General features: G+C 44.5%; 1 protein-coding gene across 8 annotated transcripts in view; it reads right to left on the reverse strand.

Moving 5' to 3' along the window:
* The window catches only part of RAPGEF3 (Rap guanine nucleotide exchange factor 3), a 29,565-nt gene extending 18,988 nt beyond the window's left edge, over positions 1-10,577 (reverse strand). For 5 of the 8 annotated variants that reach the window (XM_072654493.1, XM_072654490.1, XM_072654497.1 and 2 more), the window contains exons 1-10: positions 10,142-10,265; positions 9,455-9,565; positions 3,111-3,164; positions 2,889-2,995; positions 2,554-2,675; positions 2,178-2,343; positions 1,742-1,826; positions 819-879; positions 558-634; positions 201-347 (exon numbers count right to left, since the gene is read on the reverse strand). In XM_072654493.1, the coding sequence (XP_072510594.1) occupies positions 201-347; positions 558-634; positions 819-879; positions 1,742-1,826; positions 2,178-2,343; positions 2,554-2,675; positions 2,889-2,995; positions 3,111-3,164; positions 9,455-9,565; positions 10,142-10,147 (936 nt within the window). In that variant the 5' untranslated portion in view covers positions 10,148-10,265. Of the gene's footprint in view, positions 1-200; positions 348-557; positions 635-818; positions 880-1,741; positions 1,827-2,177; positions 2,344-2,553; positions 2,676-2,888; positions 2,996-3,110; positions 3,165-9,454; positions 9,592-10,141 lie in introns of all 8 variants that reach the window. The other 3 variants (XM_072654491.1, XM_072654498.1, XM_072654494.1) reach the window with 3 other exon arrangements.
* Between the last annotated feature and the right edge of the window lie 6,495 nt (positions 10,578-17,072).

The raw sequence follows: 17,072 nt of genomic DNA on the forward strand, positions 1-17,072 counted from the left end.
CTTCTTCCCCTTCTACCCTAATATCCTCCAAACCTCCCATCTCTACACTAAAATTTCAAGTCTCTAACTCTTTTAGTTTCCCACCCCTAGTTTGCCTCCATTTCTCCTATCTCATCTTGATACCAATCTCAGCTCAGCTCTGATCCTCCCATTTCTTTCTACCCTCCTTATACTTCCAGGCTTTCCCAAGCTTAACTAACCTTGATGATACGATTGAAGTCCTGCTTGTCCACCCGCAAAAAGTGACAATTGTCTTCACGAAGAATGATGGTGGCTGCTCGGGGTGAGTCATTCACCAAAGCTAGCTGTCCAAAGTCATCTCCTTCATGTAGGGTTGTCACCAGGCCCTAACAATCAGTTCCACCAGATAATAATATTTCTCTTCCCATTCATACCCCAGTTCTAACCTACATATATCAGAAAATGAGCTAGAATCTTTGGGGCCTAACGCAAGCATTGCCCACAAAGAAAAGAGGTACCAAAAAAAGGCAGTGAATTCCCAACAGGTAGAAGGGAGTGTGAGAGAGTTACAGAGGGAGGACAAAAGAAAAACACACCTTGCCATGAGTCACCACATTAACAGATCCCTTCCAGATAATGTACCAAGAGGTCCCCTTATCTCCTTGGCTGAACACTGAAAAGTAAAGATTAGATAGAGCCCAGCCCCAACTCCATCACCACTGATCACCTGCTCTGCTATTTTTCTGAACCAGAAGTCCAGTGCACCACAACCCAGTCTCCACAAGCTCCAGTTCCTTAGGGTCCTACTCTGCTCTGTCCCCTGCCCTGTCCCACCCCCAGCCTTAGCCCTCACTCACACACAGTGCCTGCTTTGCTGCTTGGCTCAAATAACAACACAGCAGCCAACTCCCTCTTCACCTGTAGGAAGGGAGGTAAAGGGACAATCAGCAGAAAGTCACGAAAAGGAAGATTAATTTATGGTTCGGGAACTAATAGAGGCCATTCACCGATCTTATGGCAAGTAGCAAGAAAGTCTGGGGAGGGGGGAGCAGTAAAGGGATGAAGGTACCTAGCACAGCAGATGCAGGTGTGAAGGACCTGGGAAAGTTATTGCTGGAATTATGCTTCAAAAAGTTACTAAACTGAATACCCTTTAACCCAGTTACACCACTACTAGGCTTATACCCCCAAAAGATCAATTAAGGAGGAAAATATCCTATAAAAATAATTATAGCAGTTCTTTTGATAGTTGCAAAAAACTGGAAACTATGGGGATATATGTCAATTGGGGAATGATGGTTGAACAAACTATAGTTTATGCATGTCATGGAATTTACCGTGCTAAGAAATGTTGAAAGGGACCATTTCAGAAAAACTTGGCAAGGTTTTTATGAACAGATGCAGAGTGAAGTGAGCAGAAAAAGGAAAATAATTTATATTATAACAATAACATTATAAAAACAACATTAAAAGACTGAAGAACTCAAAGCAATGCAATGATTGACCATGATTCCAGAGGGCCCATGATGACAGAGAGATCATAGACTAAATATGCAGAATGAGAAACACTTTTTAGACATGGCCAATTTGGGAATTAGTTTTCTTGACTATGCATATTTGTTATAAAGATTTTGTTTTCCTTCTTAATTTTATGAAGCAGGGAAATGAAGTAGGAGAAAGGGAAATAAATGTTTAATAATTTTACAAAAAAGAATTCACAACAACAAAGAAGGTCCCAGAAAGGAGTGGGGCCAAAGTGATGTTTGGGGGAATAACTAACCGAGTTAGACAGATGGGCCACCGCCTTGATATGGAGCAGCTCCTCGAAGATTAGGTCTAACTCCTCCTCCGTGCGCTGCCCAGGGCTACAGGCACAAAGAAGCAATATAGAGGGAAGGGTTTTATATCCAACATTAGACCGAGAAGGGACCCTTGGGTCACTTCATTCAACTCTCTTGTTTTACATATCAGGAAACCAAGACCCAGAGACAGAAGGTATATAACTACTAAGAGGTAGAATTAGGACTAAAATCCAGGTCTCCTCACTCCCAGTTTTTTTCCCCTCTCCACTATATCTTCCTTCCATAAGGAGGGAGGGATTTCTACTGTAGGTAGGGGACATGAGGGATGGTTATTATAGCATTTCAGAGCTACAAGGACCTTGGTTTTACATTCTAGGGAGAGAGTGGGTCCTGAATAAATGGCTTGTGACTCACGGCTTACGCAGCGCCACAGTGAGCAGAGCATCAGGTCCTCGCTGAGAGAGCAGGGTCACAGCCTCAACCAGCTCTTCCATTTCTTGAACACCTTCTACATCTGGCTGTGGCCCAGGGAATTGATAGAAATGAGCATCTCGGTCATGAAAGGCCCACTCATGTTTCACTGTGGGGCAAACACCAAACACAGAAGAGAGAGGAACAAGGAAAAGGAGGATTTAGTGAGAGTTTGGGGAATGATGTACTGACCTCCAGTGCCATACCACTAGCCAAAATGCTGCCTATTTCAGCATCTATTTATATGATAAACCTAATGTTCATCCAGTACTCCTAATACCTTTTAGAAAAACCCAATATACCTACTATCCATGCTCACCATGGCAAAGGGCTCCTTCATTCAGCAGAACTTGGCAGATGCCCAAAGCTTGACTTCGGGATTGAACTCCAAGCCCCAAGGCCAAGACTCCATCAACCAGCTCTCGCCCAGAGCAGCATTGCCTGGGAAACAGGAAGCACAACAGTTTGGTGGCATAGGGGCAGTGAACAGAATTTTAGGGCAATAAAAGATTTCTTTCCAGAAAGCATCCCACCCTTCTCCTACTCCTTATCCAGTTCTGCCATGGGAAGTAAGACTAGGTCTCAGACTTTGCCTCTCCTGTCCCCATAGAGCAGAGAAAAGGAGAGAAGCAGAGAGGGGAGCTGTCCACCCACCGGTACAATCTGAGGTGATATTTCCGATCTCGTATGAGGGTGGGGCAGGTAGCCAGAAGATATCTATGCAGCAGCTTCCCAGCCCTAAGCACCTGCTCTGAAGTGGCCTGGGATGTGATTGGAGAGAGATGAGACTCACAGTGAAGGAACACTTGGATTCCTTCCCACCCCACTCCTCTATGAGTCCTTGCCTTTGACTTTGTACTTAAGCCCAATAGATACCTGTTCCAGGCTCACATGAAAATCCAGTGTCTCTTTACTATTGGTAAGTGGTGTCTGTAGAGAAAGAACAGGACATTCAGGCTATCAATGCAGAAAGCCCCAAATTGGACCCACTCCTTGGAGCTGACTTTTTCTCATCATTCCCACCCACAATCTCCCAGACCCAAATTTAATGCAGTTCAATCCATAAGCATGTACGAAGCACCTACTATGTTTAAGATACCTTCTAGGCGCTAGGGAGAGTTAGCAAACAAAAACAGTTCTTGTCCTCAAGGAACTTAGATTAAGGGGATACAACGATTTTATTTATGTACTCAATCATCCCCTTTACCACTTCAGCTTCTTTTTCCCTTCTAGAGCTTCAGAACTTGGGAAAATCATAATTACTACCCAAAGTACCACTATCCCTCCAGATCCCCAGGCTTACAACACAGGTGTCAATCCTAACTCCTCAATCCCCCCACTCTACCACATCCAATCTGTAGTTTCTACTTTTACAAAATTTCTTATACCATATAGCATAACATATATGCCCCCTTCTCTCCTCTAACACTGCCACCATCTTGGCACAAAGTCTTATCACTTATTGTAATAGCCTTCCAGTTAGCCTCTCTGCCTCAATTCCTTCCCCACATCTTCCACTCACATTTTTTTTAAATGCAGATTTGACCTCCTCTGCCCTATTTAATAAACTCCAGTGACTCTCTGTTACCTCTAGGATCTTATATAAAATCCTATTTTCCTTTTAAAATTGTTCATAACCATCCCCTTTTGATCTTTCCCATCTTCTTACAACTTATTCTCTTTCACATACTCTGTGATCTAATAACACTGGCCCCCTTGCTGTTGACACCTCATGTACTATTGACAAATGACCCTCTAGCTCTTGACCAAGCATTTGCTCTGTCCTGAATTAATTAACTCTCTCCCTCCACATTCTTGCCTCCTGACTTCCTGCAGGTCTCAGCTAAAGTCTCACTTTCTACAAAAAGTATTTTCCAGGCTTCATCAACCTTAGCTCTTTCCTTTTAAATTGATTATTTACAACTTATCCTGTCTATATTTCATTTGTATATAATTTGCTTGTTGTCTCCCTCATTAAATTGTGAGCCCCTTAAGAGAAGGTACTGGTTTTGGCTTTCCTTAGCACTTAGCACAATGCTAAGCATGTTTATTGTTGTTCAGTTATTTCAGATATGTCCAACTCTTTGTGACTCCATTTGGGATTTTTTTGACAAAAATGCTGGAGTGGTGTGCCGTTTCCTTCTTCAGCTCATTTTACAGATAAGGAAATTGAGGCAAATAGGTTTAAGTGACTTGCCCAAGATCACACAGCTAGTAAGTGTCTGAGGTCAGATTTGGACTCAGGAAGAGGAGTCTTCCAGACTCCAGGCATAGCACTTCATCTACTAGGCCACCTACTTGTGTAGAAGGGACCTTAGAGGTCATCGAATCAATAATCCTTCATTTTATGGATGAGAAAAATCTCTCATTTTATGGATAAGAAAACTAGACCCAAGTGAAGTTAAATGATTTGTATAAAGTTGCACAGGCAGCAAGGGGAAGAACCAGGAATAGAACTCAGGCTCTCTGTGTCCACATCCTTCTACTTTCTTTCCACTGAACCAAGTGGTCTTCCCAATACGTGTAATGAGAAAAAGAACTGGATTGAGAGTTGGGAACCTGGGTTTGACTCCTGGATCTGCTACTTTACCTTTTGTAACTGTAAACAAAATACTTAAACACTCTGGGACTCAATTCCTTCATCCATAAGATGAGGGAGTTAGAAGTTCCCTTCGTCTAAATCTGTGTGATCCTACAAGTCATGTCGTAGACCTTTGTCCTCTTAGAGGGACCCATGTTAGTCCAGGAACTTGCCCAAGTTGAATCAAAAATGAGAGGTGCTAATAGGTATGTAGTTCATTTTACAGTACTCTGATAGACCTCTCTCTAGCCCTCTCCCTTTCCCCTTCTCTCTCCTCCCCTCACTTATTATTATTCTGTTTGTTGGGAACCTGGGACATTCATTACAGGTAAAGAGCAGCATTTGAAGGGAGGTAGAAGTAAGGTTATAGAAATGGTTGAGGAAGGGCAGGGAAAGAATGGGGAAATGGAGAAACCAGAGAAGCAAAAACAGCAGAGAGACCAGGAAATTGGGAGATTAAGGGTGATGTGAGAGGTGTGGTAGCCAGTGAATCAGGAGGCCTGTGTTCTAGTTCTAGCTGTGTGATCTTGGGAGTCATTTCACTCTCTGAACCTCAGTTTCCTCAACTGTCAGATGAAGAGGTTGAACTAGATGACTTCTAAGATTCTTCTTGGCTCAAATATTCCATATTCTCAGCTAGAGAATGGGGTCTCTGGATCACACTGGGAAGTAATAGAAGCATTGAGAATTGGCATTTGGCTAAAGAACATCAAGGTCACAGTGGTGGTCTCAGCTCTTAGGGTTGTTCCCAGATGCTAGAGAGGGACTGTCAATCATGTTCCATAATGCCAGCAACTGAGTCCCTCAAAACCTTCATTTTGCAGTTATGAGTTAATAGGGCTCATCTATCCTGGGTGATGGAACCAAACACTGTGTTAGAGACTGAGTCCTGAGGACTTAAAATTACAGGAAATGAAGAGGAGGGAGGGAAAGAAGAAGAGGAACTGCACACCCCCCATCCCTTGGGACAAACAGTGCCTGAGTTGGTGACTCAAAGCTCCTAATGACCATGTTTTCATTTCCAAATGCCCAGAAGGCTAGAAGAACTACAGTCTCTGCCTCACTGCCCCTCTGCACCCCAGATCTTTTCTTTTCTTTCCCTTCCACGTATTCTTTTTTCCACTGTGGTCCTGACCCAGGAGTATATGTCACAGGTCACAGGACCAATTCACAGGACCTGTCTAGTCACAATACCCCAGGCCTAGAGAGCTTTGTTCAAATCCTTCTTGGGCTACCCTATTATCTCAGGTTGAAATAAGTTAGGCCATCCCACTATGGGGATGTGGGGTTTACACCACCAGAGATAACACTGGAGGTCCCATCCTTTTCCAATATTCAAATTCATTTTAACTTTACAGAATTTTTAAGTCCCTCACATGACTGAAGTACTAGTAGTTTAGGTTAACTGAGACAATACATACCTACCTGTCTACTGTAACACTGCAAATCATTTCTCCTCCCCACCTCCCAAGGTGTCCCAGGCCCACAAATCAGGAACCACGGCTCTATTCCTCTAGTCTTACCCTTAGCCTAGATGATCCTTAGAGATTGGTTAATGAGTGTCAGACTCAAACGTTACAGATTCTCATGTAAGAAATCATATTGAATTTCCAGCTCTCAGGGTAAGGAGGACAGAGATGCTTCCTCAGTGACAACTGTCACTGTTCATTAAAATTCTGGCAATTCTGAGTTGCTAATGGGGAAGGATAGAAGAGTTGGCACTTGTTGGCATCTGTTGGCATCTGTACTACTGCCAGTTCCCCATGTGAAGCTGTCAGATCCCAGGACACTGAGTAAGTAAGTACTGAGCCAGGCAGTCTTGTGCCGACCTGTCAGACCTGTTCCCTGTAGCTTCTGGCAAGGTTTCTCTGGCAGGACTGCACATGGTAATGGTGGGGGTAGGGAAGCCATGTGTGCAGAGGAACTGATGTCTTCTGCCCAAATGGGAGGGAGTTTGGGGGGGAGGTCCATTCTGGAGTTTGAGATTGGGACCACCTCCCTACAGGCCTTGGTGGTGAAGAGGGTAGAGTGTTAGACTTGGAATCAGGAGAAGGATTAGAATTCTGCCTTTGACATTTACTTTCCACACTGCCCATGACACGCAAGCCATTTGGACACTCAAGGCCTCAGTTTCCACATCTAGACAATGGGGACAATAATATCTGCAGTGCTTACCTCAAACGAGATGATATCAGTAAAGCACTTTGCTGTTCTTAAAGCCCTAGATAAATGCCAGCTACCATTGGGCAGCTGCCACATTAACTTTGGCATTCCAAACTCCCCGGGGCTAGCGGGGCCCAACAGATGTCTCCAGTCAGTTTTCCAGACAACAACATTTCCAGGAAATACCCTTTAATTCCCTTCCTAACATCTCCTATCCCTGATGGGCAGGATGTTCCTTCTGGTATCTAACCTCCAATCACTCCCATTGTAATCTAATTCTTTCCTGTTCTACAAAGAAGTAGAAATGGCTCTTTGCCTCTTTGGCTTTTAAGAAAGATATTTCCAGAGTCCCCTGTTCCCCATATTCCTTTTCATGTATACAACTACCCTGGTCCCTGCTGGGGAATCTCTTCCTAGACTGTGTGGGTCTTGACTAAACTCGGCAGAGAGAAGCAATAAGAGAAGCTACCTATATACACAATGGATACCTCTTCAGACCAAACACAATGGGGCAGACCCTCCCAGAACATTCTCCAGGAGATTGCAGAGAGGAGGGGGTGTAGATATCTGCCCTTCCTCCATTCAGCTCCTGGAGGCTAAAACCTCAGGCTAGCCAACTCTCGGGGGAGAGGCCTTCTGGGCAGGTTGTTAACACCATTTACATTCTAACACCACCCCTTCTACACCCCTCCTCCCCCATGCACATACCCATATATACACACACTCACATACAGCCTTTCAAGCTCCTGAGATACTCTGCCCTTAGATTTTGAAAGCTCTCATAGTGAGTGTGGAAAAGCCTGGCTGCCACCCCACAGGTCTGGGGTCCCAAGAGAAATACCTTGTGACCTCATTGTCCTAGCTCAAGACCCACCCCCACCTTCCCTCCCAGGGTTGGGGAGGGGACAGGAAGCACACATTAATTATAGCCCTGGGAGGGCCAGAGGGAGAGAGGGAGGTTCCAGTCCACTGGCTCTAGGCTGCCGCTACAGAGACAGACCAGGGAAGTGGGGGTGGGGAGAAGTGCCATTAGAAGCCTAGGAGGAACGAGGGTCCTTCACCTCCTCCAGGGTCCCAGCTTGGGCAAAAAAATAAGTCTAGGGGTTGCTAATATTAGGAAAGGGGTAGCTAGGTAGCCCAGTGGAGAGAGCAATGGGCCTGGAATCAGGAAGAGACTCATTTTCATGAGTTCAAATCTGGCCTCAGACACATACTAGTTATGTGACTCTGGGCAAGTGACAACCCTGTTTGCTTCAGTTCCTCATCTGCAAAATGGGCTGGAGGAAATGGCAAACCATTCCAGTATCTTTGCCAAGAAAACCCCAAAATGGGATCACAGAAGTCGGACATGACTAATAACAATAGAATTAGGAGAACAGTCACCAGCTGGATCAAGGGGTGGGGCACAGTTTGCAACCAAATTCTTACCAAGTCCTAGACCCTGAAGAGGCAGGTGATATCTGGGCTCAAATCTTACCTATGCATCCTACTCTCTAGTAACTCCAGCAACTCTATCTCTGGGTTTCAATTTTCTCATCTGTCAAATGAGGGGATTGGCCTAGAAAATGTCTAAATCTATAATCCTGTGATCTTTTCTATGGGTTTTTCTAGCTTAATCTCATACTTTTTAAGGGATGTAGATAGAGTTTGTCCTCAGAGGAATATGAAGGTGGTTGAGAAGTAACACCTCTTGGGCTGTCCAGGGTTTATCAAATTAATACCATACTGACCAGCAGTACACTGGGAAATTTTATATTTCTCTAAGAGATAGGGAGAGGGATGCACTGGGGTTGAAGGCCAACTACTGTCTATCTTTTGTTGAAAAGTGTTACCCTCTGATCCTCACAGACTAAGAAAAATTTTGGCCCATTCTCATCATCTTGCTCTACCACTCCGTTTATTTTCCTCTCATTTGTTTTCTTCTGTGCAGTCCTCCCAATTCAACATCCCTTATCACTGTCCCTCTCTTCCCAAGTCTTCGTTTCTTTATTTTTGACCATAAAGGGACAACTGAGGAAACTGAGATCATTGGGGGTAACAGGCCAGAAAGGGGGTTCCAGCTACCCCTGCTCAGGTTCCCTTTTCCTCACCCAGAGTTATTCCTTCCAACTCCACTCCCCTGGTCCCAAATGCCAACATGGCCTTATTCAGCAATGTTTCTTGGACTCCCTCTACCTGAGTATTCCCATACAGTTATTCAATGAAGGATGAGCCAAGTCCATTTGCTCAGATCGTTAGCCAGAGAAATGAGAATTGCCTATGGATAGTTAAAAGACTTATCCAACCCAGTGAACCAGTCCCCATATTTCGCCTTTACCTATTTATGGCAACACCACTAAGACACTACATAGACACCCGCAAAACAATGCTGCCTTGGCCTCACTAACCCTTCCCCAACCTGGTACTCTAGCCTACAATAAAACCATCCCCCTCCAAGCTCCATCCCCTGATCCCTAAGCTGTGAGTTCGTACTCACCCAGCGCAGACCCTGAATACGGCTGGAGGGTGTCCTGTGCTCTAGCTGCAGCTGGTAAGAACAACTCCTGGGCCGGTGAATCTTCCTCAGCACCATATTGAACAACATCACCTCCAGCACAACATTTGGAAACCCTCCTGTGGATTGTCCTGCCAAAGCTGGGCACTCCTCACCTGCTAGCCCCCCCTGCCATCGGCCCTCACCTGGCCAACCCACCTGTGACCCTGGGAGCAAGGAGAACAGGGATGGGGGTGCGGTGGGAAGGGATATCAGGCCAAGGAATCAGCCTCTGTTGGTTTAGCTTAAGGGCAGAATCACCTTCTTTGGAGACCTTTTAGATCTCATTGTGGAAGAGAAGCCGCAATTCCATAAGGTAGGGGAAAGACAAAAAGTCCTCGATTACAGCCTGCTAGCCTGACTTATCTAGGTATCTTCTGCTGGGCTCTCTTGGGAAAATGTTTCTTTCCCCTTTAAACCTCTCTATATTCCCACTAAGGAAGAATTCTCTGATTAGTCTAGAGGCACTCCTCTGGCAACCCCTTGGAAGAGTTTTGAATTTCCTTATCATTCTCATCCCCCTCTAGATGCCCCAGAAAAATAGCTTCAGTTTGCTCCCGCCCCCCAAATCTTTTTCCTTTGGTTTCAGAGCAGAACACCTCTGCCCCAATCCCCTCACCTCTCACTCACCTTCATGTCCCTAGATCGAGATACTCCCACCCCTGTCACCGCAGCCGCGCTGCAAAAGGTTGCGGATACCTTGTACCCCCTTTGCAAGTAGGAATAGGAGCCGTCCCAATAGAAGATCAGGTGGGCACATATCCCAGGCCCGGTGAACCGGGCTACTTTCCAGGTGAAACAGTTCCCTCGGCGAAGGCTGGCCTGAAGGAGGGTCCCAGGGAGGCGGCTGGTGGAGGAGGGCTCAGGGACGTCGTAGAAGCCCTTCAGTGACACGCAGCCCTAACACCTAGCACCTTCACCTCTGTGCCAGACGAAGCGCCAGCTGGCACGGGTCGCTGAAGCGCGTCCGCAGTTGGCAAAGTGCACAGCAGAGCTGCCACACCCCCAGCCTGGCTGCGGGTCCCCATCTCCCCACCCCCATTGGCCAGCCGGATTGGATGGAAGTGGGGCGGGGGAAGGAGGCGTCAGTTTAGGCTCTAGACTGCTCTAGGAGGTGGCTGCTGAGGAGGGAAAAGGTGGAGCTCCGGGACAAATGGGGAGGGCGGGAGCGCTGAAGATCTGCGGGGTGCCAGAGAACACTGGGGGTGGGGGGGTGAATGTAGGGGTGGAGGGTAGGGGTCACAAGCTGTTGTGCGTGGGGGCGGAGGCCAGAGTGGAGGTACCAGCAGCCACGTGTCCAGGAGAAGTGCAAACAAGGAAACTGGGAAGCTGGGAGGGAGGGGGGTGTGCAAATGAGTCACTGTGGTCCCACCCGGGAGGGAAATCCGGACTGGGGCCGCTTCCCGGCTGTGGGGGGAGGGAGGAGGTTGGGGGCACGTCCTGCCTCTGGTCTCAGTCTCGTCCACTTCTCATCGAAGTCTCCGTGGGGCTCAGCCCAGCAGCTCCCCAAGGGGTAATCCAGGTGCCAACACTCCTCCCTTTGTGGGATGCAGCTGAGGAAACTGAGGCGAGAGACCGTGACTCCTGGCACACTGGGGAAGGGAGTGGACAGAATATTCCTGCAGCCTTTAAACTAGATTATACTTCTGGCTAGTGTGGGTCTGAAGCTTAGTTCTGTAAGAAAAGGGAAAGAGTACTGAACCCTAACGCCTTTATCCTAAGGGTCCCGCCGAGGGCATGGACCAAAGACACCTTGGTCTTCCAAAAATGCAACCTCTCCTGAACAGTCTTCATCCTTTCATTCCTTAAGTGCTCAATTTCAATGAAATTCAAGAAATATTAAGTATCTGCTGTACACTAGACATCATGATGAATGATTCTTAGACAAAAATGAGACTGCTTCATTCTCTCTAGGCTGAGTTTCTATCTCTGAAAAGGTGACTGGGACAATTCCCAGTAGATACCCCAGTGTGAATTCTAACAAAGGTGAAATGAGGTATTGAGCAGAGAATCATTAAGGGTAGAGAATTTCACCTTCAACTTAAGATTGGATAACCACTTTTCAGGGATATTGTAATAGGAATTAAAGTTGAACTACAAGGTTACCTCTGGAGTTGCTAGTAATGCTAAGAATCTACAATAAACAAAACCAAAAGAAGCTGCTGGAGACTGTCACTCTGGAAAGACAACTCCCTTATCTATCCCCACCTTTGTGCCCTCATTGCAACTGATGGCAAGAAGGATTTAGAAGGAGGGAACAATCTCGTCCTTCAGTCCTCTCTAAGACTCTAGTCCCCTTTAGGCTTTTTTTGAACATAACTCACCAGGAGTCTTTTAAAGTTGAGAGAAAACATATCCCACAGTTTGCAGCCTAGTAAGAAGAAAACCCACCCATAAACTCCTCCACCATTGCCCTGCTTTCAGAGTGATGCAGGGAGTTGACTAAGAAGAGTCAAAAGTGGAAGAGCTTTAAAATCATGGTGAGCTCTCTCCAGCCACAAAGTTCTGGGAATCTGGAAAAAGAAAGGTAACTAGAATTCTCAAAAGAAAGGCTGGGTGACTGAGGACTTGGAGGAGGGGAAAGAGGACAGTTGAGGAATGGGGTTTGAACTGAAGGAGCTGAGAGGTCAAGTGATGGTCAGCATAGCTTTAGGAATGGTGTAGGGGGAGATTCCAGAGAAAAGAAGTTGTGTAGTGGGAGGAAACATTTTTCATCTATATGCAGAAAACAGCATAGTTTGAAAGACTGAAAATGCTGCTAAAGGGAAGTTAAAAGCATGTTCTATTAGAGATGAGAGATTCAAACAGTGCACTTTAGCATATGAATGACACCCAAAAAAAGGGGAAGGATTGTCTAGATTATAGCTTTGGGGATGGATAGAAGTCCTATGAAAACTTACTAATCTTGAAAATCAAAGAATTCGGATATCTGTGTTAATTTGGGGAAAGTGATGCAGAGCTATGAAAGTAACAAATTTGTCAGCCCCCTTTCCACTCTGTCCAGTTTGCCTGGAACACACCCAAATGCTCTCTCCCCAACATTTTCCCAATGTGATTTCCACTTCTCTTTCTTCCTCTCCAGAAACTGGGATGCCAATTTAGGGTGAATCAGTAGGTCAGCAGGGAGAGTCCATAAGAAATAGACTCTCTGTCTATCTTGTCTTTGACTTCTGGTGCTGTCTAACCAAAGTCCCATAAATCTCTTGACTAGGAGAAGTAGAAGTGAGATCCTGTTCCTTCTGCTTCCTTCTACCTACGGAGGCCAGGCAAGATACAATTATTTTTCCATAGGCATTCACTTGATATTTTCATACTCCAAAGCTAAAGAGTTTTAAAGAGACATACAGGAAAGGGATGCGTAGGCAAGACAGAGGAGATATATTTTTTGTTTAGTTTCAATTGTGTCCAGCTCTTTGTGAGTCTATTTGGGGTTTTCTTGGCAGAGATATTGGAATGATTTGCCATTTCTTTTTCCAGGTCATTTTACAGATGAGAAATTATGGTAAACAGGGCTAAGTGGCTTGCCCGGACACACAGCCAATAAGTGTCTGAGGCTACATTTGAACTCAGGTCTCCCTGACTCCAAGCTTGGTGTTCTATCCCATTGTACCACCTAGCTGCCTGTGTGTGTGTGTGTGTGTGTGTGTGTGTGTGTGTGTGTATGTGTGTGTGTGTATATGTGTGTGTGTGTGTATGTGTGTGTGCATGTGTATGTAGGCAAAACCTCCAGTGACTGTATTTGTTAAGATTGTGGGATCTAACTGGTACAGAAGGTCTAGGGGTGTGGACTCAGGATGGCAGTTGCCTTTCTAAGTATCTGGATAGATCATACCACCTTTCACACTAGTGGGGCAAAACAGAGTGGGACAAGAGTCTTGGTCTCTTCCAAGTAACTTTCATTCTATTCTATTTGTGAGTAGATGAGAATGACACACACAAAAAAATCCACTTTCTCTCCTCCTGTCCTGTGCTTTGCTGAAATACAGATTTGTTTGGGGGGGTGGGGGGTGGGGGTGGTGTTTAACAGGGATGGGGGTGGTAAGGAGAGGAAAGAGAATCACTTAAGTTCCATCTAAAGCTCTGACTCCATCTAGCTAAGACATCACTTGGAGAGCAATCCAGAACAGAGGATGGAGAGCATGAAGGCTATTTAAAAGGTATACCATCTTCTATTGAACACAAAGGGTAAAATAATCATGACCAGCACAATAGTTGAGAACATAAGGATAGGGATCACAGGAGAGTAGGCTCTGCCCTTGAAGTCTAACTCTCACTTTAGAACATTTGAAATCCACAGCCTCCAGTTCTGTCTTCAACAGTCTTAGTTTTTAAAATTAATAATGAGGATTCCAACTTGTTCACCATTTCCTTGGATTGCTGTAATACTGACCTTTCACCAATCCTCCAATCTATTCTTCAAATACTGACATGGTAACAGATTGCATTTAGATTTGATGTCACTCTTTTGCTCAAAAATTCAGTGACTCCTTATTACTTTCTAAATAAAGTTGAAGTTCTTTTGCCAGCCTTTCAAGGTCCTCCAAAACCTGTTGCTATCCTACCTTTCTAGTCTTATAGTACTCATAGTACTATACCCATAGTACCCATAGTACTCCCCACCATGCATTCTACCAAACCAGACAATTTTTTGCCCTCTGAATATGTCCATGTTCTCATTGCTTTGTGCCACCCTGTCCAGGAAACAATGTGATCCCCACATTGAAATTATATTGTTTTGGAGTGAGGGCCAACATAATGGAGTAGAAGGATGGACCTGCTCTAGTTCTCCCCCCATAGCCCTTAAAATACCTGTAAAAAAATTACTCTAAACACATTCTAGAGCAGCAAAAGCCACAAAATGGCAGAGCAAAAAAGATTTCCAGCTCAAGACAGCCTGGCAGGACAACAGGAAAGGTCTTTTGCACTGGGATCAGAGCAGAGTGCAGTCCAGCATGGGCCTAGTGGCTCAGACAGGACTGGAGCAGGTTTCAGGATGCGGAATCACAGGCAGCTGCTTGTGGTTTCCATATTTCTCAACCCACAAACACCAAAGACAGCTGCAAAGATCAGTAAGAAACCCAGGGCTGGCCTCAGAACAGTGGCAGCCACTGCAGCAGCAGCGTCCACTTTTGGAGTTCTCAGTCTAAAGACCCTGGGGGAACTGAGAAGCTGATCTGGGTCTCAGTCCTGAGTGGCAGTTCCAGGGTGAGGAGGAGTGCTGACATGGTGGGGCTGGTGGTGGCTGTGGAGAGGAAATCCTACTCCCAGTTCCAGGGCAGAAAAGTGTGCTTTTGGTTGCTCACAGACCAGAGTTCAAGCCAAGAGAAAAGTAAACTCCTCTCCCTTGATTGTGTCACCTTGGAAGAATTGAGAACTTATAGGTTCCTAGAGATATCTCAGAGAACAGCTGCACAAAACCTCTGAAGCCTAGAGTAGTATACCCTCCACTTGACAAAGGATACAAGTTAAGTAACTTGCTGGAAAAAGTCCTCAAAAGGGGAAAAAACATAAGACCATAGAAAGTTACTTTCTTGGTGAAAACATATTTTTCTCCATCCTTTCAATTGAGAAAGAGCAAAGCATACCATCAGAGGAAGATGGCAAAGTCAAGACTTCTACATCCCAAGCCTCCAAAAAAAAACATGCAATGGTCTCAGGCCATGGAAGAACTCAAAAAGGATTTTGAAAAATCAAGTAAGAAAGGTGGAAGAAAAATTAGGAAGAGAAATGAGAGTGATGCAAGAAAATCATGAGAAATGAATCAACAGCTTGCTAAAGAAGACCCAAAAAAATGTCAAAGAAAATAATACCTTTAAAAATAGACTAACCCAAATGACAAAAGAGGTCCAAAAAGCCAATGTGAAGAATGCTTTAAAAAGCAGAATTAGCCAAATGGAAAAGGAGTTTCAAAAGTTCACTGAAGAAAATAGTTCATTAAAAATTAGAATGGAGCAGATGGAAGCTAATGCCTTTATAAGAAACCAAGGAATTATAAAACAAAATCCAAAAAAAAAGAAAAAATTAGAAGACAATGTGAAATATCTCACTGGAAAAATAACTGACCTAGAAAATAGATCCAGGAGAGATAATTTAAAAATTATTGGTCTACCTGAAAACCATGATCAAAAAAAGAGCCTACACACCATCTTCCAAGAAATTATCAAGGAAAACTGCCCTGATATTCTAGAACCAGAGGGTAAGATAGAAATGGAAAGAATTCACTGATCACCTCCTGAAAGAGATCCCAAAAGGAAAACTCCTAGGAATATTGTAGTCAAATTCCAGAGTTCCCAGCTCAAGAAGAAAATATTACAAGCAGTCAGAAAGAAACAATTCAAGTATTATAGAAATACAATCAGGAAAACACAGAATTTAGCAGCTTCTACACTAAGGGATCAAAAGACTTGGAATATGATATTCCAGAGGTCAAAGGAGATAGGATTAAAACCAAGAATCACTTACCTAGCAAAACTGAGTATAATACTGTAGGGGAAAAAAATGGAATTTCAATGAAATAGAGGACTTCCAAGCATTCTTGTTGAAAAGAGCAGAGCTGAATAGAAAATTTGACTTTCAAACACAAGAATCAAGAGAAACATGAAAAGGTAAACAGGGAAGAGAAGCCTGAAGGAACTCATTAAAGTTGAACTGTTTATATTCCTACATGGAAAGATGTTATTTGTAACTCATGAGACCTTTTTCAGTATTAGCGTAGTTAGAGGGAATTTATGTGTATGTGTGTGTGTGTGTGTGTGTGTGTGTGTGTGTGTGTGTGTGTGTGTGTGTGTGTGTAGGTATAGACAGAAGGCACAGGGTGAGCTGAATATTAGGGGAGAATACCTAAAAAATAACATTTACTGTTGAGTGGAATGTACTAGGAATAAGAGAAAGGGAAAGGTGGAATGCAGCAAATCATCTCACATAAAAGAGTCAAGAAAGAGCTTTTACAATGGAAAGAAAGAAGGGGGAGATGAAAGGAGAGAGCTTTACTCTCATGGGATTTGGCTTAAGGAGGGAATAATACACTCAATTGGATATGGAAATCTATTTTACCCTGCAGGAAGGCAAAAGGGAAGGGGATAGGAGAGGGAAGATAATGGAAGGGACAGCAACTTGGGGAAAGGGATTGTCAGAAGCAAACATTATTGTGGGAGCTCAGGTGAAGGGAGAGAATGAAATAAATGGAGGGCAGGATAGGACAGAGGGAAATGTGGTTAGTCTTTTACAACATAACTATTATGGAAGTGTTTTGCATTGTTACACATGTATGACCTACATTGAATTGCTTGTTTTCTCAATAAGGGTAGATAGGGAGGGAGGAAGGGAGAGAATATGGAACTCAAAGCTTTAATAATGAATGTTAAAAATTGTTTAAGCATGCAATTGGAAAATAAGGGTATAGAATGGGGTACAGAAATATTTTTTGCCCTACAGAAAAATAGAGGGAGGAGGATGGAAGAAGGAGGGGTAATAGAAGGGAGGACAGACTGGAGAAGGGGTGAATGAGATGCATGCTATTCTGGGGAGGGGGGTGGGGAGAGATGGGGAGAAAATTTTGAAT

The sequence above is a fragment of the Notamacropus eugenii genome, chromosome 3 (assembly GCF_028372415.1).
Source record: "Notamacropus eugenii isolate mMacEug1 chromosome 3, mMacEug1.pri_v2, whole genome shotgun sequence".
NCBI classification, from domain to species: Eukaryota; Metazoa; Chordata; class Mammalia; order Diprotodontia; family Macropodidae; genus Notamacropus; species Notamacropus eugenii.